Genomic DNA, 25,489 nt, shown 5'->3' on the forward strand with positions numbered 1-25,489 from the left:
ACTAAAAAAAAATTGAATAAAATTGAAATTCAGCAGAAAAAATGAAATTTGCAAATTTAATTTCCACTTTGCTTTAATTCCTGTGAAATGCCTGAAGGGTTAAAAAACTTTCTATATGCTGTTTTGAATACTTTGAGGGGTCTAGTTTTTAAAATGGGGTGTTTTATGGGGGTTTCTAATACATAGGCCCCTCAAATCCACTTCAGAACTGAACTGGCACCTTCAAAAAAAGGCTTTTGAAATTTTCTTAAGAATATGAGAAATTGCTGTTTATGTTCTAAGCCTTGTAACGTCCAAGAAAAATAAAAGAATGTTCAAAAAACGATGCCAATCTAAAGTAGACATATGGGAAATGTGAACTAGTAACTATTTGGGGTGGTATAACCGTCTGTTTTTCAAGCAGATGCATTTAAATTCTGAAAAATGCTATTTTTTGTAAATTTTCTCTAAATTTTGCAATTTCTCACAAATAAAGACTGAATATATCGACCAAATTTTACCACGAACATGAAGCCCAAAGTGTCACGAGAAAACAATCTCAGAATCGCTTGGATAGGTTTAAGCATTCCGACGTTATTACCACATAAAGTGAAATATGTCAGATTTGAAAAATGGGCTCTGAGCCTTAAGGCCCAAACTAGGCTGCGTCCTTAAGGGGTTAATGGCACATACAAAAAATATGGTGATATCCTGTTCCTTGTAAAACCCGCTCAAAAAACAAGGGGGCACTCCCTCCGTCTGGAGAAAAAAAGGTTCAAGCTGCAGAGGCGACAAGGCTTCTTTACAGTAAGAACGGTGAATTTATGGAATAGCCTACCGCAGGAGCTGGTCACAGCAGGGACAGTAGATGGCTTTAAAAAAGGGTTAGATAATTTCCTAGAACAAAAAAATATTAGCTCCTATGTGTAGAAATTTTTCCTTCCCTTTTCCCTTCCCTTGGTTGAACTTGATGGACATGTGTCTTTTTTCAGCCGTACTAACTATGTAACTATGTAACTATGTAACTATATAGTAAAATTGCTGTTTTTTAGTCACCACGCCACCTAAAAATAGAATAAAAACTGATCAAAAATCCCAAGAAAACTACAATGAATTCCTCAAGGGGTCTAGTTTCCAAAATGGGCTCACTTTTGGGGGGTTTCCACTGTTTTGGCACCACAAGACCTCTTCAAACCGGACATGGTGCCTAATAAAAAAGATTCCTCAAAATCCACTAGGTGCTCCTTTGCTTCGGAGGCCGGTGCTTCAGTCCATTACCGCACTAGGGCCATTTGTGGGATATTTCTCAAAACTGCAGAAACTGGGTATTAAGTATTGAGTTGCGTTTCTCTGATAAAACCTTTTGTGTTATAAAAAAAAATTGTATAAAGAGGATTTTCTGACAAAAAAAAAAATGGACATTTCACCTCTACTTTGCTCTAAATTTCTGTGAAACACATAAAGGGTTCATAAACTTTCTAAATGCTGTTGTGAATACTTTGAGGGGTCTAGTTTCTAAAATGGGGTGTTTGATAGGGGTTTCTAATATATGGGCCCCTCAATGCAACTTCAAAACTGAACTGTAAACTAAAAAATAAATAAATTAGGCAATACTTCTCTTCTTACATTATACTGATAATGAGCCGTGCCCACCCCGAGATTACCCCAGTTTTGACTGTTTGTATAAACGGAGACCCCTATTAGACCGTTTCAGTGCCGGTTTTCACAAGCATACACCCCCAAGAAGTGTATTTCTATTGATGAGTCCTTGGTACATTTTAAAGGGAGGGTTCAATTCCGCGAGTACCTGCCGGGTAAGAGGGCAAGGTATGGCGTGAAGATGTATAAGCTGTGCGAAAGTGCATCAGGGTATACCTACAGGTTTAGGATATATGAAGGGAAGGACACCAGTAGTCAGCCCCCAGAATGCTTACTGGGAGTTAATGCAAAAATTGTGTGGGATTTGGTGCACCCACTGCTGGACCAGGGTTACCACCTGTCCCTGGATTATTTTTATACCAGCGTCCCACTCTTCAACTGCCTCGCTTCCAGTCATGCGGCACTGCTAGAAGAAATCTGAGAGGCCTCCCTAAGACTCTGCTTGGGCAAACACTCAGAAGGGGTGAGAGCAGGGAATATTCTAGCAGCAACATATTGTGTGTCAAGTACAAGGACAAGAGAGATGTCCTTGTATTGACAACAATACATGGCCACACCAGTACCCATGTACCAGTACGAGGTACCAGTACAGAGACCCCCAAACCAGACTGCATCCTGGATTACAATAGGTACATGGGAGGGTTGGACTTGTCAGATCAAGTCCTGAAGCCCTACAGCGCCATGCTATATGTATAAGAAGTTGGCCGTGCACATCATACCGATGGATTTGTACTGTGGATAGGCCATCAATGTTTAGGGACTGCACAACCCCTTTAAGCCTACGATTTAGCAGGCTTAGAGGGCCCATGAGACAGGATCACAGATTGTGTGATCCTGTCTGCTGGGCCCTGTATGTAAGCCAATCACATGGTAGGCTTAGATACATGGCCCATGTGTGATCCTGTCTGCTGGGCCCTGTATCTAAGCCAATCACATGGTAGGCTTAGATACATGGCCCATGCGTGATCCTGTCTGCTGGGCCCTGTATCTAAGCCAATCACATGGTAGGCTTAGATACATGGCCCATGTGTGATCCTGTCTGATGGGCCCTGTATATAAGCCTACCACACTGTAGGTTTAGATACATGGCCCATGCGTGATCCTGTCTGCTGGGCCCTGTATCTAAGCCAATCACATGGTAGGCTTAAATACATAGCCCATGTGTGATCCTGTCTGATGGGCCCTGTATATAAGCCTACCACACTGTAGGTTTAGATACAGGGTCCAGCAGACAGTAATCTTATACTGTATAAGATTACTATCTGCTGGACCCTGTATCTAAGCCTAACTTGTGGTAGGCTTAGATACAGGGTCCCACAGACAGTATCACACATGGGCCCTGTATCTAAGCCTAACACATGTGTCACTAATCGTGTTTTTTTGTGTGTTTTCTTACAGGTTTGGTCATTAGACTACGTCGGATTCCAGGACTACTTCGATGACGGCTTTTTTTTTTATTAGCAATAAAATGGTTAATGAGGGTTGTGTGTTTTTTTTTTTATTTCAATAAAATATTTTTTCTATGTCTTTGATTTTTTTTAAACTATATTACTACCGCCTTAGTAATGGCCGCCGGCTGATTGACAGCATCCATTGCTAAGGCGGGGCTTAGTGTTAGCCGGTGCAAAGGCTAACATTAACCCCCATTATTACCCCGGTACCCACCGCCACTAGGGGTGCTGGGAAGAGCCGGGTACGATCCAGTACCTGACCATCTGTAGTGATGGTTGGCTACTGGGGCGGCCGCAGGCTGGTAGTATCAGGAGGGGAAAGCCCAAAAACAGTGGCCCTTCCCACCCTGGTAATGCTAGCCTGCTGCTGCTTTATTGTATCTGGCTGGTTATGAAAAATGGGGGGGACCCCACGTCATTTAAAAAAAATAAAATAAAAAATAATTGGAAAGACTGATGTCGGGTCCCCCCCCAATTTTCATAACCAGCCAGATACAACACAGCAGCAGCAGGCAGCATTACCAGGGTGGTAGGTGGCACTGTTTTTGGCCTTCCCCAGCCTAAGTTCACACGACCATGTTACGTCCGTAATGTACGGAACGTATTTCGGCCGGAAGACCCGGACCGAACACACTGCAGGGGGCCGGGCTCCTAGCATCATAGTGATGTACGACGCTAGGAGTCCCTGCCTCTGCGTGGAACTACTGTCCCGTACTGTAATCATGATTACAGTACGAGACAGTTGTCCTGCAGCGAGGCAGGGACTCCTAGCGTCGTACATCACTATGTTGCTAGGAGCCCGGCCCCCTGCAGTGTGTTCGGTCCGGGTCTTCCGGCCGAAATACGTTCCGTACATTACGGACGTAACATGGTCGTGTGAACCCAGCCTAATACTACCAGCCTGCGGCCGCCCCGGTGCCTGACCGTCACTGCAGATGGTCGGGTACTGGTTCGTACCCGGCTCTTCCGAGTAACCCTGGTGGCGGTGAGTACCAGGGTAATAATGGGGGGTTAGTGTTGGCCTCTGCACCTGCTAACATTAAGCCCCGCCTTAGTAATGGAGGTTGTCAATCAGCCAGCGGCCGTTACTAAGGCGGTGATAATAAAGTTTAAAAAGATACAAGCACATAGAAAAAATATTTTATTGAAATAAAAAAACACAACCCTCATTAACCATTTTATTGAGAATAAAAAAAACGCCGTCATTCAAGTCCTCGTATCCAAAGTCCAACAACCGAACCTGTAAAAAAACACAAACGCACAAAAATAATCAGTAACACATAAAGAAGCAAAATTATTATTCTTACCTTTCCTGGGTCCAACGCTGGAGCCGCAATGTCAGCGAGCTGAGCCCTGTATCTAATCCTATCATGTGTGATACTGTCTGCTGAGCCGCTGTATCTAATCCTATCATGTGTGATACTGCCTTCCGAGCCACTGTATCTAATCCGATCATGTGTGATACTGTCTGCTGGGCCCTATATCTAATCCGATCATGTGTGATACTGTCTGCTGGGCCCTATATCTAATCTAATCATGTGTGATACTGTCTGCTCAGCCACTGTATCTAATCCTATCATGTGTGATACTGTCTGCTGAGCCACTGTATCTAATCCTATCATGTGTGGTACTGTCTGCTGAGCCACTGTATCTAATCCTATCATGTGTGATACTGTCTGCTGAGTCATTGTATCTAATCCTATCATGTGTGATACTGTCTGCTCAGCCACTGTATCTAATCCTATCATGTGTGATACTGTCTGCTCAGCCACTGTATCTAATCCTATCATGTGTGATACTCTCTGCTCAGCCAATGTATCTAATCCTATCCATAGTTTATAGGGTCGTAGTGCTATAGATATGCTGTCTCCTATACACACATTTTTTGGGGGGCGGACACATATGTATTGGGGCTATTTCCCCTGACATTTTAAGCCCTGAGGGTATGTTCATACGGCAGCGTCCGTTACGGCTGAAATTACGGTGCTGTTTTCAGGAGAAAACAGCACCGTAATTTCAGCCGTAATAGCATGTGCAGGTATCTTTCGCTGCGTCCATTACGGACGTAATTGGAGCTGTTTTTCTATGGAGTCCATGGAAAACGGCTCCATTTACGTCTGAAGAAGTGACAGGCACTTCTTTGATGCGGGCGTCTTTTTTACGCGCCGCCTTTTGACAGCGGCGCGTAAAAAAAATGACCGTCGGCACAGAACATCGTAAGACCCATTCAAATGAATGGGCAGATGTTTGCCAACGCTTTTGAGCCGCATTTTCAGACGTAATTCAATGCTAAAACGCCCGAATTACGTCCGTAAATAGGGTGTGTGAGCCCAGCCTTAGTGACGCCCCGGCTGCTAGTGCTGCATTGTTGGGTCACTTAGGAGAGTTTGCGGGGGGGGGGGGGGGCTCAATAAGAACTTTTGCATCGGGGCCCATGAGCCTTTAGCTACGCCCCTGCACAGAAGAATATTTGTGAGACGCAGAACAACTGAAAAGATGCTGGAAGAGTGCCTGACGCCATCTGTCAAGCATGGTGGAGGTAATGTGATGGTCTGGGGTCTGATGGTCAAACCCGACATGGAGGAGAGAGCGTAATAACTTCATGTAGGTAGCCATATATTCCTCATAAGACGTGAAGTACAGTGAAAGTGAAGCCCCTCATGGAGCCCCTCTAAGTAGTTTATAGGGGAAATATATTGTAAGCTTGTCCCTAATATATATCCAGAACTCAAATCACCGCCAGCATCGTCTGCAGGATCCAGGCCGTGAATGGAGGGAAGTGAAAACTGCTGTCATGGCCGGTCACACTTTATGGCAGCCCCTATGCTCTCTCCATTCACAGAATACAGGGGGCCATAAATGTGGGCATCAATGTGAAATGTAATATCCCTGCAGCTGCGGAGCCCAAAAAAGCCGCCCTCTTCTATCAAGATGTTATCCTTCTTTTCTGTCATTTCTTAGTGACAACTAATATGGCCACCAGGAACTGCCGCCCAGCTTTCCCAGGCTCCTGAATGGCAACATTACCTCATTATCCGTCATGTCACTGTATAACGGGGTGATTTGGCCATACACCACAGATTATAGAACAATAGTGGCTGCTGTTGGTCATCTGCGGCACTTTCATACCTGACAAATAATGAGCTCAATTCATTTTTAGTAGATCATTATTGCGCAAAGGAGGGGGTTTGCCTGAAATATTGATCAAGTGGCCTTATAGGTCGATTCACACAATGCAGTCAAATTGTGGTTTATTGCTTTGTGGCAGTAAGCTGCGATATGACGCACTGTGTGAATAGACTCATATACTGTGAATAGACTCATTCACTATGCAGACAGTAAGATTTAATTTGACTCCCACCTTCTCTCAGCTGGAGGACGCTAAGCAACTAGTCACGGACTCCATAACGGCGGGCATCATCTGTGACCTTGGCTCCGGCAGTGGCGTGGATCTTTGTGTCATTACACGTGGAGGGGCACAGGTATTAAGGGGTTACACCGAAATGGAGGCCAAGGGAAAAAGGTAAAATAATATAAGAGGCCATATACATATATAGGGTACCCCCATATCAATGCTACCTCGCTGACAATGTAATGTTGATGGCGGCAGTGTCCCCTGAAATCTTTTGTGGGGGAGAACAAGGATCGTCCATAATGGAGGGTTTATGTTTTAATCACTGTATAATGAAAGGTTCTGCAACTTTCTAATATACTATCAGCTCTAACTCCTCACCCATTTCAAGATTTCTGCTTGCTTGCAGTGAATGGAAATATTAATTGTTTACATCCAGAAAATGAAAATCCGTTCTGACCTAACTCTGCTAGGGTCTATTCACATGGTGCAGTCAAATCGCGGTTTATATTTGTGATTACCATAACAATTTCATGGCAATGCACCACAACTTGATCACACCGTCTGACTGTGACAAGCAACGCACATTTTCAGCTTGACATAATGGGTTGCAACTATGCATGCTCCATTCACTGATAGCAAGCAGATATCTTGGAAATGATGAGAATTGAAGTACAAAGCACATTAGAAAGCTGCAGAACTTACATAAAACCCTGCAGTGCGTACATAGAATCAGCCCCTACGGCTGCTATGGTGCCCATGGGTCGGGGGCTCAGGTTGGCTCTACACTTATGATTGGTGTGGTGTCAGCTCCCAATGGGGGGGTCTTCTGCTGGATCTTCAGGGCCAACTGCAGGATCTTCTGGTGGGCCAGTACGAACCTGGGTGTGAATATACCCTGAGCCATAATGTGAACACGTCCTGCCCCGTCCCCTATACATGCCCCCGCTGCGGACACTCCATCAGATGGTACCAATGTCGCACGGTCTACGTATAATCCTTCTCCCTACTCTCATCCCAGGTTCGCTTCTTATCGTTACCTGCGGGGCACCACCGCCGTCCTGAGCGAAACCGTAACTCGCTGCGATCTGGTGGAAGAAACCGTTCAATGAATGGACACGGAATAACCGGATCTGAGAGGGGAGGGGGCACGATGTACCAATATGATCCGCTTCATTATTACTAATAGTCGTGGGTTCAACCCGTACACGACAAAACCTGATTCTGCCGCCAAATCGCTTCACAATAGAGACAAGACGATACTGCGCTGCCTGCTGGACTGTTCCCTATCCATAAGCCTATAATCAATATATTACATAATCTTGTTCTCTGCGGGGCCGGCCTCATATATGGGATTCGGATTCCCATCATTCACACAAGGATTTAATATGTGGGAACTTTCATATAATAAAAAATAAAACGACAACAACCAGGTCATGTGACGTCTGTATAAAAATAAAGATGAGTCAGGTCGCGCGGCGCACGTGATGTAAATACACTGAAATTCCCTTAATCCGGCTTCCGATCATCCAGAAAATCTGATAATTCAGCACTTGTTTCCAGAACAGTCTTGTATATTCACAAGACGCCTCAGGGACGCAGCAATGTTACATGACTCTGTAGTGCACAACGTACGGAAAATTCCTTTAATCTGGCATCAATGGGACTTTATAGGTGCTCGATTATCAGACGACACACAAAGGTATATGAAACTGACTTGTAAGCAGTCATAACTTGAAGCTCCCAATGTAAATCTGTATCAGGGACCCCCAATTATCATGTCCATGTATAGTACTGGAGTCCTCTAATGTGGCATGTCGGTCCCCCACTCCTCAGGGCCCAGCTTCACCCTTTCCATTATTTCAGAACAACATTTCCTTAGAGGAATTTCTTCATTGGTTCCACATTATACAGATTTGTGCTGGAAACAAGAGCCAGATCATCAGACTTTCTGGATTATCAAATGCCGGATTAAATTACATTGGATTTTAGTGAGTGAAAAGTCGACTAGCAAACACTATGGGCAATACATCTTCTTACACTGATCCCAGATCTCCAACATATTCTAAAAGACACTTAAAGAGGCTCTGTCACCACATTATAAGTGGCCTATCTTGTACATGATGTCATCCGCGCTGTAATGTAGATTACAGCAGTGTTTTTTTATTTAGAAAAACGATTATTTTTGACGGAGTGATGACCTATTTTAGATTTATGCTAATGAGTTTCTTAATAGACAACTGGGCGTGTTTTACATTTTAGCCAAGTGGGCGTTGTGGAGAGAAGTGTATGACGCTGACCAATCAGCGCCATACACTTCTCTCCATTCATTTACTCTGCACATAGTGATCTTACTAGATCACTATGTGCAGCCACATACACACAAATTAACGTTACTGAAGTGTCTTGAGAGCTAATAGACATCACCTCCAGCCAGGACGTGATGTCTATTCAGAATCCTGACACTTCGCTAATGTTTGTGTGGGATTTACAGCACAGCATAACGAGATCTCGCTGTAAATGACAGCCCAGCGTGATCTCGATAAACTGTGTTGTAAGTCAAACTCAAACGTTACTGAAGTGTCGGGATTGTGAATAGACATCACGTCCTGGCTGGTAGTGATGTCTATTCACTGTCAGGACACTTGAGTAACATGTAATGACGGGGTAAGGAAACAGACAAGTGAGCCCTAATCTACCCGCCACTCAGTCCCTGCCTACTTGCAACGACCCGCCCTAGGCGACGGGGTACAACTGGGCGACGGTCCCTACGCTCAATAAGTGCCCGACAGACAAACAGACAAGGGTACACAGAAGCAAGGGAAAAGGGGCAGTTGCCCACGGCAACACCGCGAGCAACAAGAGTGGTGAACGAGCCGAGTCAAACCAGGAGTGTACGAGGTACCAAATGCAGAGCAGGAGAGTAGTCAGTAAGCCAGGGTCGATATGAAGCAGGGTCAAATGGATAAAGAAGCTGCATCAGGGCCAGGAAACAAAACAAGAATCACAAGCAAGGAGGAACAGGAAAGGCAGGTATAAATAGACAGAGGGCGGGAGCTAGCTCCGTCTGGCCAGGCTATGATAGGCTCTCCCACTCCTAAGCCTGCCATCCTGAGTGGTGGAAGATGGAGTCAGTCTCACAGACATAGAAGCAGGTGCAGGCTGATTACCTATGGGCGTGGGTACAGACGCTGTGCCTGGCAGATCCTTAACATAACATTAGTGTGTGTATGTGTCTGCACATAGAGATCTAGTAAGATCAAGATGTGCTGTGTAAATGAATGGAGAGAAGTGTATGACGCTGATTGGTCACTGATTGGTCAGCGTCATACACTTCTCTCCACAACGCCCACTTGGTCATATAGTAAAACACACCCAGTTGTCCATTGAGAAACTCATTAGCATAAAGCTAAAATAGGTCATAACTCCGTCAAAAATGATTGTTTTTCTAAATAAAAAACTGCTGCAATCTATATTACAGCGCCGATCACATCATGTACAAGATAGACCACTTATAATGTGGTGACAGAGCCTCTTTAAAGGAATAGTCCACCAAGGCTCTCTTTTTAGCTGAAAACGTTTCACACGCCCCTTTCTGAGTAACCAGCAAAGTCCCTGAATAACAGACGCCCTTTTATACAGTATAGCAGTCACTGATCCCCTTAAAGGGGCAGTCCACTATTAGCAAATAAATCTTATCCCTTGTATAGTCATTTCTCCATACAGTGCCATAACTGTAGGGGTCGCAGCGGTCGCAATTTCCCGCGGCCTCCCGCACGTATATAAAATGTTACTATAGTACCTCCTGGGGCCTGTGAAATAAACTACACGGGCCCCTGTTACTATAGTAACTGACAATATACTTATCCTCCTCGTTCCGTGTGCAGGGGAGATCCTGGCGTCTCTTCACGTCATGATGTCGCATCGCTGTGCGCAAAATTCCGACTCTGGATGGAGTCAAGACCTCCGCTGCGGTCGGAGCTGAAGAGGAGGGTAAGTATACTATTACTGCCTGCTGGGGCCCGGGTTGTCCAGTCCCTAAAAATGTATGGCCTATCCCCAGGATAGGCTATCAATAGCTGATGGGTCGGGGTCCGCCTGCCGGGACTCCCGCCAATCAGCTGTTTTGAAGGGGGTGCAGCGCTCTCACTGCGGTGTGACGGCGATTCAGAAGTGACGGGAATGAAGGGGAAGCAGTGCTTTCACTATCTCTGCACCCCTTCCAATACAGCTGATTACGGCAGGCGGACGCCATCTGTAGTGATGGCCGGCACCGGGGCGGCCGCAGGCTGGTAAAGTACAAAAACAGTGGCCCTTCCCACCCTGGTAATGCTCGGCTGCTGCTCTGTTGTATCTGGCTGGCTATAAAAATGTGGGGGGGAGGGGCCCACGTCGATCTAAAAAAATAAAATAAATAATAATTGGAAAAATCGATGTGGGGTTCCCCCATTTTTCATAACTGTTTCCCCCCCAGCTACGCCCCTGCCCAATATTCCAAAACATCTTCTCCATTTAATTCAAGGACAACTCTGATAAGACGGGCAGGACCTCCTGCCACCCTAAGCACCCCGGTGGCGAACGCTAGCGAGCAGCAGCTTTAGTCAATACCTATACCAGACTGTGAAGACTACTAGTATATCCAGAACATGAAACACACATAGCACAAGTCATGTACCATGACAATATAAAATAAACTTTATTGAAATATACATAACACATTGGCCATCAAAATATAAAAACAATATAGCACACAGTTAAAAAGGAGAGTATGGAGGAGCTGCGTGAATAATCCAATATATATGCTACCATACTAAAAACATCCTGTGATGTGGTAACAAATGCAGATATCTATAGAAAAGATAATCATATAGATCAAGTATTTGGACAACAGAAGCACATAAATATATTTAGCACCTGACAGAAGAGCACACAATTGTGCATGCATATAAAAGTATACAGCTAGAGCTCCAAGTTGCACCCAAAACAAAGACCATGCTTTATAAATAAAGGATATTGCACAAACCCATGGACTGCATGATAGGAAGCACGCAGGAACACTCCACACTGACCGCCCCCGACGCACGTTTCGCCGTCAGCTTTCTCCCCTCGTGTGTCGTGTGCTCCGCTGACAGGACGCTCTCTTTCCGGTAATGACGTTCAGTAGTGGTCTGCTGCTATGTGGTACTATAACGCCCAGCATGTCTCTAGTCGCAGGTTGTTTATTCAGCAGTCTCTTCGCTATGGCCGACTATTAGCGGGTGCGCTCACTGCATACATGTGCATACAGCTCCATTAACCCCTTAGTGACCAACAATACGCCTTTTTAACTTGCATTCTGCGGGGCGATACGATTATGGCGATACCATATGTTTATAGTTTTTTTTATGTCTTATAGCGTTTGCACAATAAAATACGTTTTGTAAAAAATCATTCACTTTTTGTGTTACCTTATTCTAAGAGCCAGAACTTTTTTATTTTTCCATCAATAAAGCCGTACGAGGACTTATTTTTTGCGTAACGAACTGTAGTTTCGATAAGTTAAATTTTTATGTACATGCAACTTTTTTCTCTCTTTTTATTCCATTTTTTGGGAGGTGAAGTGACCAAACAATTGTGTTTCTGGTATGGTTTATTATTATTTTCTTTTACGGCGTTCACTGTGCGGGATAAATAATGAAATAATTTTGTAGTTCAGGCCGTTACGGACACGGCGATACCAATTATGTATAGTTTAGTTATATATTTTTATTAATAATAAAGGACTGATAAGGTAAAAAGAGGGATTTTTACTTACTTTTATTTTCTTATTTTTACACATCTTTTTTTTACTTTTTTTTTTACTGTATTACTTTGTCCCACTAGGGGACTTGAGGGCAGGAGGCCCTGATCGCAATTCTAATACACTGCACTACATGCATAGTGCAGTGTATTAGAGCTGTCAGCTACTCACTGACTTTGTCAGGACCCACTAGGCTTCCGTCGATGGCATAACCGGACTCCATTGTTTGGTGTCCGGTTGCCATAGTCACCATCGCCGGCCGCTATCGTGTAGCAGGCCGGCGATGGCAGCTTAACCCCTAAAAAGCCGCGATCTCTATTGAATGCGGCTTTTAAGGGGTTAATCAGCGGGGACACAGCGATCGGTCCCCGCTGTAGGAGCTGTTACAGCTGCTGTACGAGACATCAGCTGTCACAGCTCCTGTATGTGTCGGGTGGACGGCCGAAACGGCCGTTACTCCCGAGACGTACTATTAGGTCATGGAGCGCGAACGATACAGCTACCATGACCTAATCATACGTCCAGGAGCGGGAAGGGGTTAATGAAGCTGCCAGTTGAGGACCTGTGAGGCGTCTATTTCTCAAACTAGAGACTCTAATGTACTTGTCTTGTTGCTCAGTTGAACAGCGGGGCCTCCCACTTCTCTTTCTACTCTGGTTAGAGCCTGTTTGTGCTGTCCTCTGAAGGGAGTAGTACACACCGTTGTAGGACATCTTCAGTTTCTTGGCAATTTCTCGCATGGAATAGCCTTCATTTCTAAGAACAAGAATAGACTGTCGAGTTTCACATGAAAGTTCTCTTTTTTTAGCCATTTTGAGAGTTTAATCGAACCCACAAATGTAATGCTTCAGATTCTCAACTAGCACAAAGGAAGATCAGTTTTATATCTCCTCTAAACAGCAAAATTGTTTACAGCGGTGCTAACATAATTGCACAAGGGTTTTCAAGTGTTTTCTAATCATCCATTAGCCTTCTAACACAGTTAACAAACACAATGTACCATTAGAACACTGGAGTGATGGTTGCTGGAAATGGGCCTCTATACACCTATGTAGATATTGCATTAAAAACACGACGTTTGCAGGTAGAATATTTCTGATTAATTTAATGTTATCTTCATTGAAAAAAACTGCTTTTCTTTCAAAAATAAGAAATTTCTAAGTGACCCTAAACTTTCGAACGGTAGTGTATTTGTGTATATATATATATATATATATATATATATATATATATATATATATGTGTATATATATATATATATATATATATACTTATATATGTATATGTGTGTGTGTATGTAATATATATATATATATAATGTGTGTGTATATATGTATATATATGTGTTTGTATATATATATATATATATATATATATATATGTGTATGTATAATGTGTGTGTGTATGTGTATGTGTATACACACACACACACACACACACAAACACACAAACACTGCATATTACATTACACACACGGAGGCCTCGTTTCATTTGTCTTATCCATCATTCATCTCTCCTTGACTTATTCTCCGCTCACCCTCCGTCTGCGCCCAAGGTCAGTACAGTCCTGTCATTCATTAGATGAAGCGATACAACACAGGGGAAGGTCACAGGATCTTGGGCTGTGAATAGAAACTCCATCATTTAAAGGGCCCCATCCACCCTATAGATAAACCGCACAGCACCTGGGCAATGTAGTGCACAGGACCTGTAGGCGATGTGATATAATTTGTAGATTGCTTGTAGAGAGGAGTTCAGAGCCCCCAAATCTTGCCGCCAATGTAATTTGGACTTGCAGTGATCCCAGGCTGAGGATTCCACTGTACTGGGAATGTGCAGCCTGAAACTTGTGATCCTCTAGAGCGGAGACTCTCCAGCGGTTGTGAAACTATGACTCCCAGCATGCCAGGGCCTTGCCACCTGGTGAGGTTATTAAAGGGGAACTCCACTCAATTTATGGCTGTGCATAAAATGTGTCTTCTCCACACTGAGTGCTCACCCTGTGTCCGCTGCCTCCTCTCCTATCAATCTCCATGCCTCCCTCTGTATATTTCCTGTCCTCAAGGTTACGCCTGTCTCTACATATACACCCAGCATCTCCTAAGGCCCCATCTACACGAACGTGCTTTTGCGGCCGCAATTCCCCCGAAAATCCACGGGAGAATTGCGGCCCCATTCATTTTTCTGGGGCAATGCACACGACCGTAGTTTTTACGGTCTGTGCATGGCCCGGGAGCCCGCACCGCAGAAAGAACGGACCTGTCTTATTACGGCTGTCTTCTGCGGTCCGGGCTCATTGAAAATAATGTGCATGTCCCGCGATTTGCGGGCGGCTCGTGGCTGACAGTCCGCAGCCGGCCGAAATTCACGGCCGTGCACATGGCTACGGTCGTGTGCATGAGGCCTAAGTCTTCAGCTTCACTATGGTCCCTCTGCTGCTGCCGCCCTCGTCGTCCTCTTCTTTCTATACTTAAGATGTTCCCACTCCAAGTGTCGCCTGTCAGCACTCGACCAGAACCAGCGCCCTCCGCGTCCCGCACCACTGCCCTTCATCGGGAATCTGATGGATCTGGGGCGCAGTGATCTTCCTCGACATTTCATGCGCCTGGCCCAGAAATACGGCCCCATCTATCGTCTCAGCTTCTGGGGTCAAGGTATGTGAGGGTCCGGGGTTTTTTTGTGGTATTTTATTACTAAAACTGCTTTACTTCCAAAACTAGAAATAATAAAAATGACACTGGCGCTAAAAAAGTGACGACCAGCGCGCCAAGCATTAGATGTGGTCACTTCTTTAAGGCGACTTGCACCGAGACCAGCACCCATTCTGCTGGAACAATGTAAATTGACGATTCACATGGTCATTACGAAGGACTCCTATGGTCAGCCATACAGCAGGCAATAGGTGGCTCATGAGCCACTGGTTGGGAACCCTCGCTGTAGCCTGTGACTTACGGGTAAAATGGTTTACAGCGGGTCTAGAAAATCTTTATTGGCACAACAAGGCAATGTGTTATGCGGGCCGAAAAAATACCCAAAATAGGCCGTGTGAACATACCCTTATAGCTCTTTAATATGTAGCTGCCTCTTTTTCAAAGGACCAAAAGGTAATTGGACAATTATCTCAATAGGCTATTTAATGGGCTGCATGGGCTATTCCCTCGTTATTCCATAACCAATTAAGCAGGTAAAGGGTCTGGAGTTGATTCCAGGTGTGGGATTTGCATTTGGAAGCTGTTGCTGTGAACCCAGAACATGAGGTGAAAGGAGCTCTCAATGCAAGTGAAACCGACCATCGCTAGGCTGAAAAAAAATGAAGAAATCCATCAGAGAGAAGCAGAAATGTCAGGAGTGGCCAAATCAACAGTTTGGTATATTCTTAAAAAAAAGAAGAAAAAAAAAAGAGCGCACTGGTGATCTCAGGAACTCCAAAAGGCCTGGACGTCCACGTAAAACAAGAGTGGTGGATGATCGCAGAATCCTTTCCATGGTGAACAAAACCCCTTCACAACATCTACCCAAGTGACGAACACTCTCCTGGAAGTAGGTGGATCAGTATCTAAGTCCACCATAAAGAGAAGACTTCATGAGAGCAAATACAGGGAGTTCACAAGGTGAAAACCATTAATCAGCCTCAGAAAGGCCAGATTAGACTTTACCAAACAACAAGTAAAGAAGCCGCCCAGTTCTGGAACAGCATGAAACTAAGATAAACCTGCACCAGAATGATGGGAGGAAGAAAGTATGGAGAAGGCTCGGAACGGCTCATGATCCAAAGCACACCACATCCTGTGTAACACAAGTATAGCATGGGTAGCAATGTGGTGGCATGGCGGGGGCAGTGTGGTGGCATGGGCATGCATGGCTGCCTGGCACTGGGTCACTAGTGTTTGTTGATGATGTGACTGAAGACAGAAGCGGCCGGATGAATTCTGAAGTGTTCAGGGATTTACTTTCTGCTCAGATTCAACCACATGCAGCAGGTGATTGGACGTCGCTTCACAGGACAGATGGACAATGACCCAAAACATTCTGCGAAAGCAACCCAGGAGTATATAAGGCAAAGGAATATTCTGCAATGACCGAGTCACCAGATCTCAACCCGATCGAGCTGCATTTCTTTAGCTTAAAGGGAATGTGTCGCTAGAAAAATTATTATTATTTTTTTTTAGTTAAACTGTTAGTATATAAATGAATAAACATTGTTCTAATTTTTTAACATTTTTTCACAAGTCAGGAAATATTATAAATTAGATTCTAATTTATAACATTTCCATGTGCTGGTCACTAGAGGGAGCAATTCCCAAAATTGCAGCATTGGCATGTGGTAAAGCAACCTCATTGCTTTATGCTGCAAAATTGGAAAAGACACACTCGCTTTAGCGTCCTCAAACAATCCCCCCTCCTTTATCCTGGCTAGTGCCAGGAGAAAGGAGGGGGTTGAATGTTCAAACCTCCTACACTGTGTGTCGCCATTTTTTGAGCGAATGTACAGTGTAGGAGGATTAGATACAGTGGTAAATACACAGTATAACACGAACATACACAAACATAACTTACCTGCTCCTGCCGCCGCCGCTCCGTCCGCTCCTAGTCCTTGCTTCTGAACATATGGACGGAAGCCGCGACCGGAAGTAGTCATCTTACTGTCCGGCCGCGACTTCCGGTCCACATGAAAATGGCGCCGGATGTCGCTCGGCGGAAGACCTTCCTATTGGACTCTGTGGGAGCGGCGCATGTGCCGCTCCTACACAGACGGCGTACGCTATAGTGAATGGAACGGCTCCCGTTCGCATTCTCTATGGGGATGTATGTGCCGTATTCCATCTCTGTATGTGTCGTTAATCGACACATACAGAGATGAAAATAAAATTGCAGCCCACATAGTGAAGTGAAGTAAAAGTAATAGTAATAAAAAAGTACAACACAAAAACACAAATAAATAAAATTTATTTTAATAACATACTAAAAGCAATAACATATAAAAAAAAATTATTTGCGCGACACCTTCCCTTTAAAGATTAAAGGTTCTCTTTAATCTGTGTCAATATTGCAGGATGCGATCAGGTGGCCCTGTAAATATAGGTGTCCATTTGCAATAGAAATGAATGGATGAGTATTTTTATCTGCAATTATGGTCCGTAATGGAGTGTGAGGTGTGTGCCAATATACAGAGCTTTACTAGCCTATTCTGCTGCCTTAAAGGGAATGTGTCGCGAATTAAACCTTTTTTTTTTTAAGTGTTGTTACTTATTGCTATTATATTTTTTAAGTTTTTTGCTGTATTTTTTTTTCTTCCATATGGTGGAAAGTATTAAAAATGAAATAATAATTTGACATGTTTTCATTGACTCCTATGCCCTGTAGCTGCCGTATTCCATCTCTGTATGCGTCTTTAATCGACACCTACAGAGATAAAAAAAAAAATGGCAGCCCCCATAGAGTAAAAGAAAGAAAAAAAAGGAAAAAGAAAAAGTACAACACAAATAAATAAAATTCATTTTAATGACATACTAAATGCAATATTATATAGAAAAAAATAATTTCGTGATCATCCTACCATATATCCAACTTTACAGGTGTTTAGAAAGGTGCGGAGTAGAGAGGGAATATCACAACTGTTATCACCCCTCACTCCGGTTTTGGGTAACCCGGAATTTGGCCCAGGTCTGTCAGATCAGACCTTTAAGATATGGGTACAGCAGGGGCATTTTAGAGTAAGTCATTTTTATAGGGGCAATGCATGGCTGCATGGAGAAGAGCTTTCCCAGCCAGAGGGTCTCCCGGACGCGTTCCAATGGCAGGCGTTACAATTGACTCATTACTTGTCAAGACTACCTACACCGGCTTCCTATGACCGAGCTCTATCTTCCTTTGAAACTTTGTGTTCTCAAACGGGGCATGTGAGACGGGCCCTGTCCAGTCTTTACTGCGTGCTGCTCACTCCTGCTGAGGATTTCATCCCACCATATATTACGAAATGGGAAAGAGATCTTCAGATTACTCTAACACAAGAGCAAAGGGAAAAGATCATGCTCCTCACACATAAGGCGTCTATTAGTAACGCCTATCAGGAAACCAGTTTTAAAATACTATCCCGTTGGTACAGAGTCCCACATGTGCTACATAAAATGTTCCCGGATGTTTCTCCTTTATGTTGGAGATGCGGCAGAGAAGAGGGAACGCTTTTACGTATATTCTGGAGCTGTGAGAACCTTCGCACCTATTGGTCAGAGGTTCAAGATATCATTCTGGAGATCACAGGAATCTCGCTGGGAGATGATCCGGCATGGATTTTGCTGCACCACCACGATATACCTGTGGGGCGCTACAGGAAGATGTTAGTGAGACATTTGCTGAACGCAGCTAAGGCTTGTATTCCGGGGGGTTGGAGATCCTCTGAGCCTCCTGTGACTAGACAATGGCTGGAGCGCATTCACGAAATTCGGAGAATGTAGGAGTTGCTCCATTCCGCACCCGAACGAGCAACGCAGTTTCAGAAAACCTGGTTCTATTGGTTTGACTTCTGCAAGTCGGACAGATACAAGAGGGCCATGGGTGAACTGATTAGTGGAGAACCAGGGAGCTCTTGAGTTCTCTCTGGTCTGTGATGTGCTGTGGGGGGGGGGGGGGGAGTGAGGGGAGAACATCTCCCCTTCTCCCTCTTAAGATTTTCCCTATACCCCCCCCTTCCTTTTGTCCTTCTACCCTGTCTACCCTTCGTTTACTTCCCTATTTGAATCAATCGTTACTAAGAATTGACTGAGATGTGGGTGATGGAGGGGCGGATGAGGGTGTAATGCTGGTATTCCTGTCTTGCTATACTAATGCTTGTAGTGTATTGATGGTACTATGTTGGGAGGACTTTGATTGCATATTTACTTATTGTTGTTGAAACATAGGTTGAAATGATCGGCCCTCATGGGCTTTTTATGTACCCATGTCACCCCCTTTTCTTTTTCTGTATCCCCATTTCTTTTCTTGAAAATAAAAAATTTGAAATATAAAAAACAAAAAAAACAAAGGAGGAAACCCAGCGTCTGGTGATGTCCATGGGTTCCAGACTTCAGGCCATCATTGCCTGCAAAGGATTCTCTACAAAGTATTAAAAAAAACATTTATGGTAATGTTAATTTGTCCAATCACTTTTGATCACCTGAAATGAGGAGGTTGTGTAGAAAAATGGTGGCAATTCCTAAACTTTTCACAGGAGATTTTTGTTTAACCCCTTGAAATAAACCTGAAAGTTTAAACTTCAATTGCATCTCAGTTGTTTCATTTCAAATCCAATGTGGTGGCAACAAAACCCAAATCATGAATATTATGTCACTGCCCAAATAATTCTGGACCCAACCCACACACCCACCCACACACACAGCAAACACTCTGAACAAGCATAGCTGCAGTGTAAAGAATGGGGGTGGGACAGAGCAAGAGTATTGAACTACAGCGAAGCTGGAGTCATTGATCATATCCAAGCCCTTATGAAGATTAGTCTAAAATGATGAAGATCAAAGTTATAATATACATTTTTTTTTTATTTGAAAAAATTAACAAATCTTGACAGAATAAAAACAGGAAGCAGATCATAAACTCAGCAGAACAATTAGAAGGTCGGCCAGATCAGGTTTCATTAGCGGTTGTGTCCAGCGTCTTTGTTAGCGGTTTTGTCCAGCAGTGCCGCCTTGTGGTCATTTTCTGTGCTACATCCCGGACCCCTATAACCCATTACATAGCTGGACAGAAAAACGACTGCACTACCACCCTGCAAACTGCAGTGGCAGCCATATTGGTGGTAACAACTTTCCCATGAACAGATAAAACAAAGAAAAAACCTCCACTGTAACCAGTGTCAAGAGGGGGCACTAAAGCCGGTTTACTCTTCCTAAATTGGATCTTTTATGCAATGGTAAAACTTGTATTTCCCAATAGATTTTCTCCATTAATATAAAACTATTTACACGTGATCATTCTTCATCAAATCTCGAGAGATAAAACGGCAGCGTTATCACAGTTCATACGGGATGCCTCGGATTCTCCGTGCGAGCTGCATGTCCTTCACAAAGAGAGTGCCCCTATTGGCCTGGTGACTGAAGAGGTAAGAATCTTCAAAGAGACTCACGAGGAAGTCCTCAGCTGACTGTGGATACAGAAGAGCATTAGTCCCTCTTAAAGTGACAGCACTCCCGGTATAATTTACTACACAGCTCGAAGGACTGATCAGATTTCACTTTTATGAGCTGTTAGCTAGAGTGATGGTGGTGGGGGGGGGGGGGGGTCTGGCCTCTGGAACTCCCACAATGCATCACAACCCCTATGCAAATGTCCCGCTAGGGCATATGGATGTGTTAGAGGGGGCGGGGGCTGAGTAGTGAATCACTGCAAAGAGCAGCTCCCTCTCTGGTTGACCCATGCGTTACATGGACAGTGCATTGTATGAGATACTGACCTCTTGTAGCGCCATAAGTGCGGTGCTTTGCCAGTAGTAAAACACGCCGCGGGAATACTTCAGGCAGATCTCTCTCACCTGCAAGAATAAAAGGGGAATATCACTGACAATAAAGAGGAGCAGCCGCAGAGGACACATCCACTCACCAGGTGGAAAAACGGGGTTTTCTGAATGAGCAGATTGGTTGATTTTTGGTACTTTCTTATTTCCATCAGCGCACGGGCTCCTGGGCGGTAGCGTCTTCTTCGTTGTGTGCTCGGTCTGTGACTTGTTTCCCCACTACCTGTAAGAAAGAAATCCATAATCACAGCTGAAAATGAATCTCCCGCTACATGGAAATTCACTGTCTGGCCGGGGTCACACGTAGCGTAAACACGGCGGATTTTCTGCAACCGATTTCATTGCGGAAACTCCACAGCGTAATACAGAAGCAGAAGAGTGGAGGAGATTCAAACAAGTCTCATCCAGACGCAGCCGAAAAAAACCCGCCAAACTTACCCAGATCTCTCTGCTCCTGCGTTCAACCCGGCCTCCAGGGATGATGTCTCATCCCATATGACTGCTGCAGTACGTCAGAGGGACACGTCACCATGGCTACGGGTAAGTATGGGTTTTTTTTTTCTACCTTCTATGGACATTCCAGCCGAAAAACTGCAGTTTTTCAGCCAGAATTACCTCCGGTGCCCAGGGCCAATACGCTGGGGGGGGGGGGGGGGGGGGGGTGGGTGGGTGGAGGGGTTAGAGTCAGTTCACACATTACGTAAATACGGCATATACCTGTATTATAATGCGGAGAAATCGGCAGCATAATACAGTAGCAGCAAAGTGGATGAGATAAAACACGTCTCATCCACACGCTGCATAAACGGAGTAGAAAAAAGGCTAAGAAATTGACGTCACAACATCGCGCCTGCCTGCGCGGAGCCGCTCACGGCAGAGTGCATAATTGGGCAAGGAGCAGTCAAATTTCCGGCGATCCCATAGGGAATGAATAGAGCGGTCGGACTGCAGGTTGGAAATTCTTAGATCCCTCATTTCATAATATATCTTCATGGGTGTGAGCTGTGTTCTCAGATTCCCTTCCCAGGGCCATATAGTAACGTGCTTCCTGCAACCACCACTAGGGGGAGACGATTGTGCACATAATACAGCTCATGTTGTGCCTATATAAATCAGTCCTCAGTTTGCTCCCCCTAGTGGCGGCCTTGTGCTACAGAAATTTCTGTATGTAACAGATTTTAACTGCATAGAAACGAACCCTCTAAGATATAAAGCTGAGAAACGGATTACAATCTAGTATTACACGACCCGAGGTTATCTTGAATTCATTTTTAAAATAAAATATATAATGAGAGTGATAAGATGATCAAGGTGCAACTTTCTCTTACTTGGCGGAGATTGAGGAGGAGCTGCAGGTTTCTTCTGCGGCTGCGCCGACTTCCTGCGGGACGAGCTTTTCTGGGGTGGTTTCATGATGATGTAAAACGCTGCTGAGAGACATACAATCAGTTAAGCGGATAAGAGACGGTGACAATTCAGCAGAATCACAGGTGACGTAGGATAAACTGAGCGGTTTTATACTGACTGATGCCACCAATGCAAGTGACAAGAAAGTGATGACATTGACGGTGAAGATATGAGATTGCCAGATGTCAGTAATTAACGCACGCTGCATCAATGAATACAATAGATCCTCGTGGCATCAATTACCAGAACAGCGACATCAATGATCTATTTAATAATGCGGCAACAGAAGAGCTACCCGCAGCAGATCCCGCAAGCAATGGGCAGATGTTTGCAGACGTAATGGAGCCGTCTTTTCAGGCGTGATTCGAGGCGTAAAACGCCTGAAAATAGGTCGTGTGCACAGAACCTTACAGAGAATCCGTAATCCAGACAAAGGTGGGAAATTTAAAACTGGAGCAAAGGAAAAGTGGAGCAGTCGTCATGGAAATGAAAGGCCGCAGCTGGAGGACGATGAGCTGCAACAATGCAGTACAAATATACAGAAATAAAACATCTAATAATCCATATGATCTCTAGACACGCAGCAGCGAAAATGTATAAAATCAACACACACGATAGACGAGGAAGAGAAACATTCAGTCGAGTGCGCAACTTTTCTTAGGACTCTCTGCTTTGTGCCGTTTCTCTGTTATTCCTCCTGGAAATGTAAGAATTGACAGCTGTGTGTTACCAGTTGGGGGTGTGTCCCTACACAAACTGACAACGTCCAATCAGTGCTGACAGAGAGACTGTAGGGACACGACCTTTGATGAGGAGAATGGCAACACCAAGTTATCTATTAATACATACATTTCAGGAGAAGTGACGGCTCCTCTTTAATAATATTGTCTGTATCCTGTATAATTCATGAGGACGCACGTGCTGCCCGGCGTGATGTCAGCGTCACCGTATCTATCAATGATTATACACTGAACTCTAGAAAACTGTCAGATACACCAGGACGACTGTATACATCAGAGTTTCCCAACCTTTTCAGGCTCGAGGCACCCCAGGGAAAAAAAATAATTCTCAGGGCACCCCTACCAAAAATTGTTTACAAAACGACAAAAAATGGCGAAAAACAAGCAGTACACTCTTAGGTTATGTTCACACAACGTTTTTTTGTAAGGCAGAAACTAAAAGTCTGCCTCGAAATTCATTTACGAATTTTGAGGCAGATTTTGAATTGACAGCGCTGTTTGACTTTTTTTTTAAGCCGTTGAAGCGAATGCAAAAACCGCAGACAAAAAAGCACCAAACGAGCGCCGCAGGTTTTTTCTGCCTCCTATTAATTTCAATGGGAGGTGAGAGGCGGAAACCACTTGAAGACCGTCAGCCCCCCACTCCCAGTAATGACCGTCAGCCCCCCACTCCCAGTAATGACCGTCAGCCCCCCACTCCCAGTAATGACCATCAGCCCCCCACTCCCAGTAATGACCGTCAGCCCCCCACTCACATTATAATGACCCCTCAGTAAAGCCACCATCAGCCTCCGTCCCCCCAGTAAAATGAACATCAGCCCCCTCCAGTAAAGCCACCATCAGCCTCAGTCCCCCCGCCCCCCGATAAAATAACCATCTGCCCCTCTAGTAAAGGGACCATCACAGACAGAAAGTGTGCTTACCCCTGGGGAAGGAATAAATAAGGAGGTATAAGAACAACAACTCCCAGCATGTCCAGGATGTTATGTGATATCAGAGAAAGTTTACAGGAGGAGGTATAAGAGGAGAGGACTACAACTCCCAGCATGTCCAGACTTAGTATGGGATATCAGAGGACATTACAGGGAGGAGGTATAAGAGGAGAGGACTACAACTCCCAGCATGTCCAGGACGTTATTATGGGATATCAGAGGACATTACAGGGAGAAGGTAGAAGAGGACTACAACTCCCAGCATGTCCAGGACGTTATTATGGGATATCAGAGGACATTACAGGGAGGAGGTAGAAGAGGAGAGGACTACAACTCCCAGCATGTCCAGGACGTTATTATGGGATATCAGAGGACATTACAGGGAGGAGGTATAAGAGGAGAGAACTACAACTCCCAGCATGTCCAGGATGTTATTATGGGATATCAGAGGACATTACAGGGAGGAGGTATGAGGAGAGGACTACAACTCCCAGCATGTCCAGGACGTTATTATGGGATATCAGAGGACATTACAGGGAGGAGGTATAAGAGGAGAGAACTACAACTCCTAGCATGTCCAGGACGTTATTATGGGATATCAGAGGACATTACAGGGAGGAGGTAGAAGAGGAGAGGACTACAACTCCCAGCATGTCCAGGACGTTATTATGGGATATCAGAGGACATTACAGGGAGGAGGTATAAGAGGAGAGAACTACAACTACCCACATTCCCCTGGCTCCATTTCTCACACAACTGCTAAGAAAGTAAAGAAAACCGCACTTACCCTGCCCAGTGTTAATGGCTCCTCTCCCTCCGTCAGGCTTCTAGTGGGAAGCGGTGGGCGGTGCTTGTAACAGACGTCCGCGCGTCACGTCTGCTACAACGTCGGGGGCGGAGCTTGTAGCAAAAAATATAAAAAAAATGTAAAAAAAAATTTCGATTTTTTTTTTTTTATTTTTTTTTTTGCCGTGGATGAGCCGCGGCACCCCTGAACAGCTCTCGGCACCCCGGTTGGGAACCACTGGTATAGATTATATAATAGCCCCACAATATAAAAGCCAAGAAAAACCAAAAGGCTCCCGCACTGCGTTCTTCCAGGTTTTGTATCGCCCCCTTGTGGCTAATAGAAGAAGTACACCAAATGTTCAAACCATCGCTAAAGCCAACAAAACTATATCCTGATGTTTGATCTCCCACAATCTATAATAATTATAATACACGATCACCGCGCGGTCTCAATGACGTCATCAAGACCTCGGGCTGTAAAGAAAAGCCTGTTTATACCCCTGGGTTCCAGGATGGGTCTATTTTAGGCTCGATGGGTTTCTATCAAGTTCTATAGAAAATGCTTAGAAACGTTGTGATATAAAAAAAAAACCTTTTATTGACATTAAGACCCCTTTACCAATGCCGATAATCATACGAGCGCTTGTTTTCGATCACGGGCAGCGACGATCAGACGATAAACTGCACTCATTGGTCAGCTGATCACATCTTTTATGCGTCCCAAAAAATCCTCGTTGTCCACAGCGTAGAAACAGGGGATGTGCTGCCGACAATACGTAAACTGTACGAGCACGGACCATCGTATTAACCATCGCTCATCCCCGTACAGCGTGCGTCGGCTCGTGTAAATGAGCGCCGACTCACTGGATACATCGTTGATCGTGCAAGTTCCATC

The 25,489-nt window shown here is 44.6% G+C and overlaps 2 protein-coding genes across 3 annotated transcripts in view; one reads left to right on the top strand and one right to left on the bottom strand.

The window, feature by feature from the left end:
* Positions 1-25,489, top strand: part of LOC142684080 (histone H3-like centromeric protein A) — a 322,916-nt gene that overhangs the window by 45,286 nt on the left and 252,141 nt on the right. The window lies entirely within an intron of this gene.
* LOC142684087 (histone H3-like centromeric protein A) lies at positions 19,735-24,960 on the bottom strand. 2 transcript variants are annotated; one of them, XM_075847475.1, is made up of 5 exons: positions 24,593-24,960; positions 22,055-22,153; positions 20,813-20,949; positions 20,667-20,744; positions 19,735-20,357 (listed from the first exon to the last, which is right to left on the bottom strand). In XM_075847475.1, exons 2-5 carry the CDS (start codon positions 22,137-22,139, stop codon positions 20,226-20,228), a joined length of 432 nt encoding a protein of 143 aa, XP_075703590.1. In that variant the 5' UTR covers positions 22,140-22,153; positions 24,593-24,960; the 3' UTR covers positions 19,735-20,225. The 2 variants fall into 2 exon arrangements, with proteins under 2 accessions (XP_075703590.1, XP_075703589.1); XM_075847474.1 differs by having other exon boundaries at positions 22,055-22,156.

This window comes from Rhinoderma darwinii (assembly GCF_050947455.1).
Source record: "Rhinoderma darwinii isolate aRhiDar2 chromosome 4 unlocalized genomic scaffold, aRhiDar2.hap1 SUPER_4_unloc_5, whole genome shotgun sequence".
NCBI lineage: Eukaryota > Metazoa > Chordata > Amphibia > Anura > Rhinodermatidae > Rhinoderma > Rhinoderma darwinii.

Bases quoted from the DNA above. Each gene is read 5' to 3' on its own strand.
- LOC142684087 (XM_075847475.1), bottom strand. From the start codon at position 22,139: ATGAAACCACCCCAGAAAAGCTCGTCCCGCAGGAAGTCGGCGCAGCCG. The intron at 20,950-22,054 runs GTAAGAGAAAGT...TCTTTCTTACAG, and splicing joins TCCTCCTCAATCTCCGCCAA to GTAGTGGGGAAACAAGTCAC. The intron at 20,745-20,812 runs GTGAGTGGATGT...TTATTCTTGCAG, and splicing joins AAACCCCGTTTTTCCACCTG to GTGAGAGAGATCTGCCTGAA.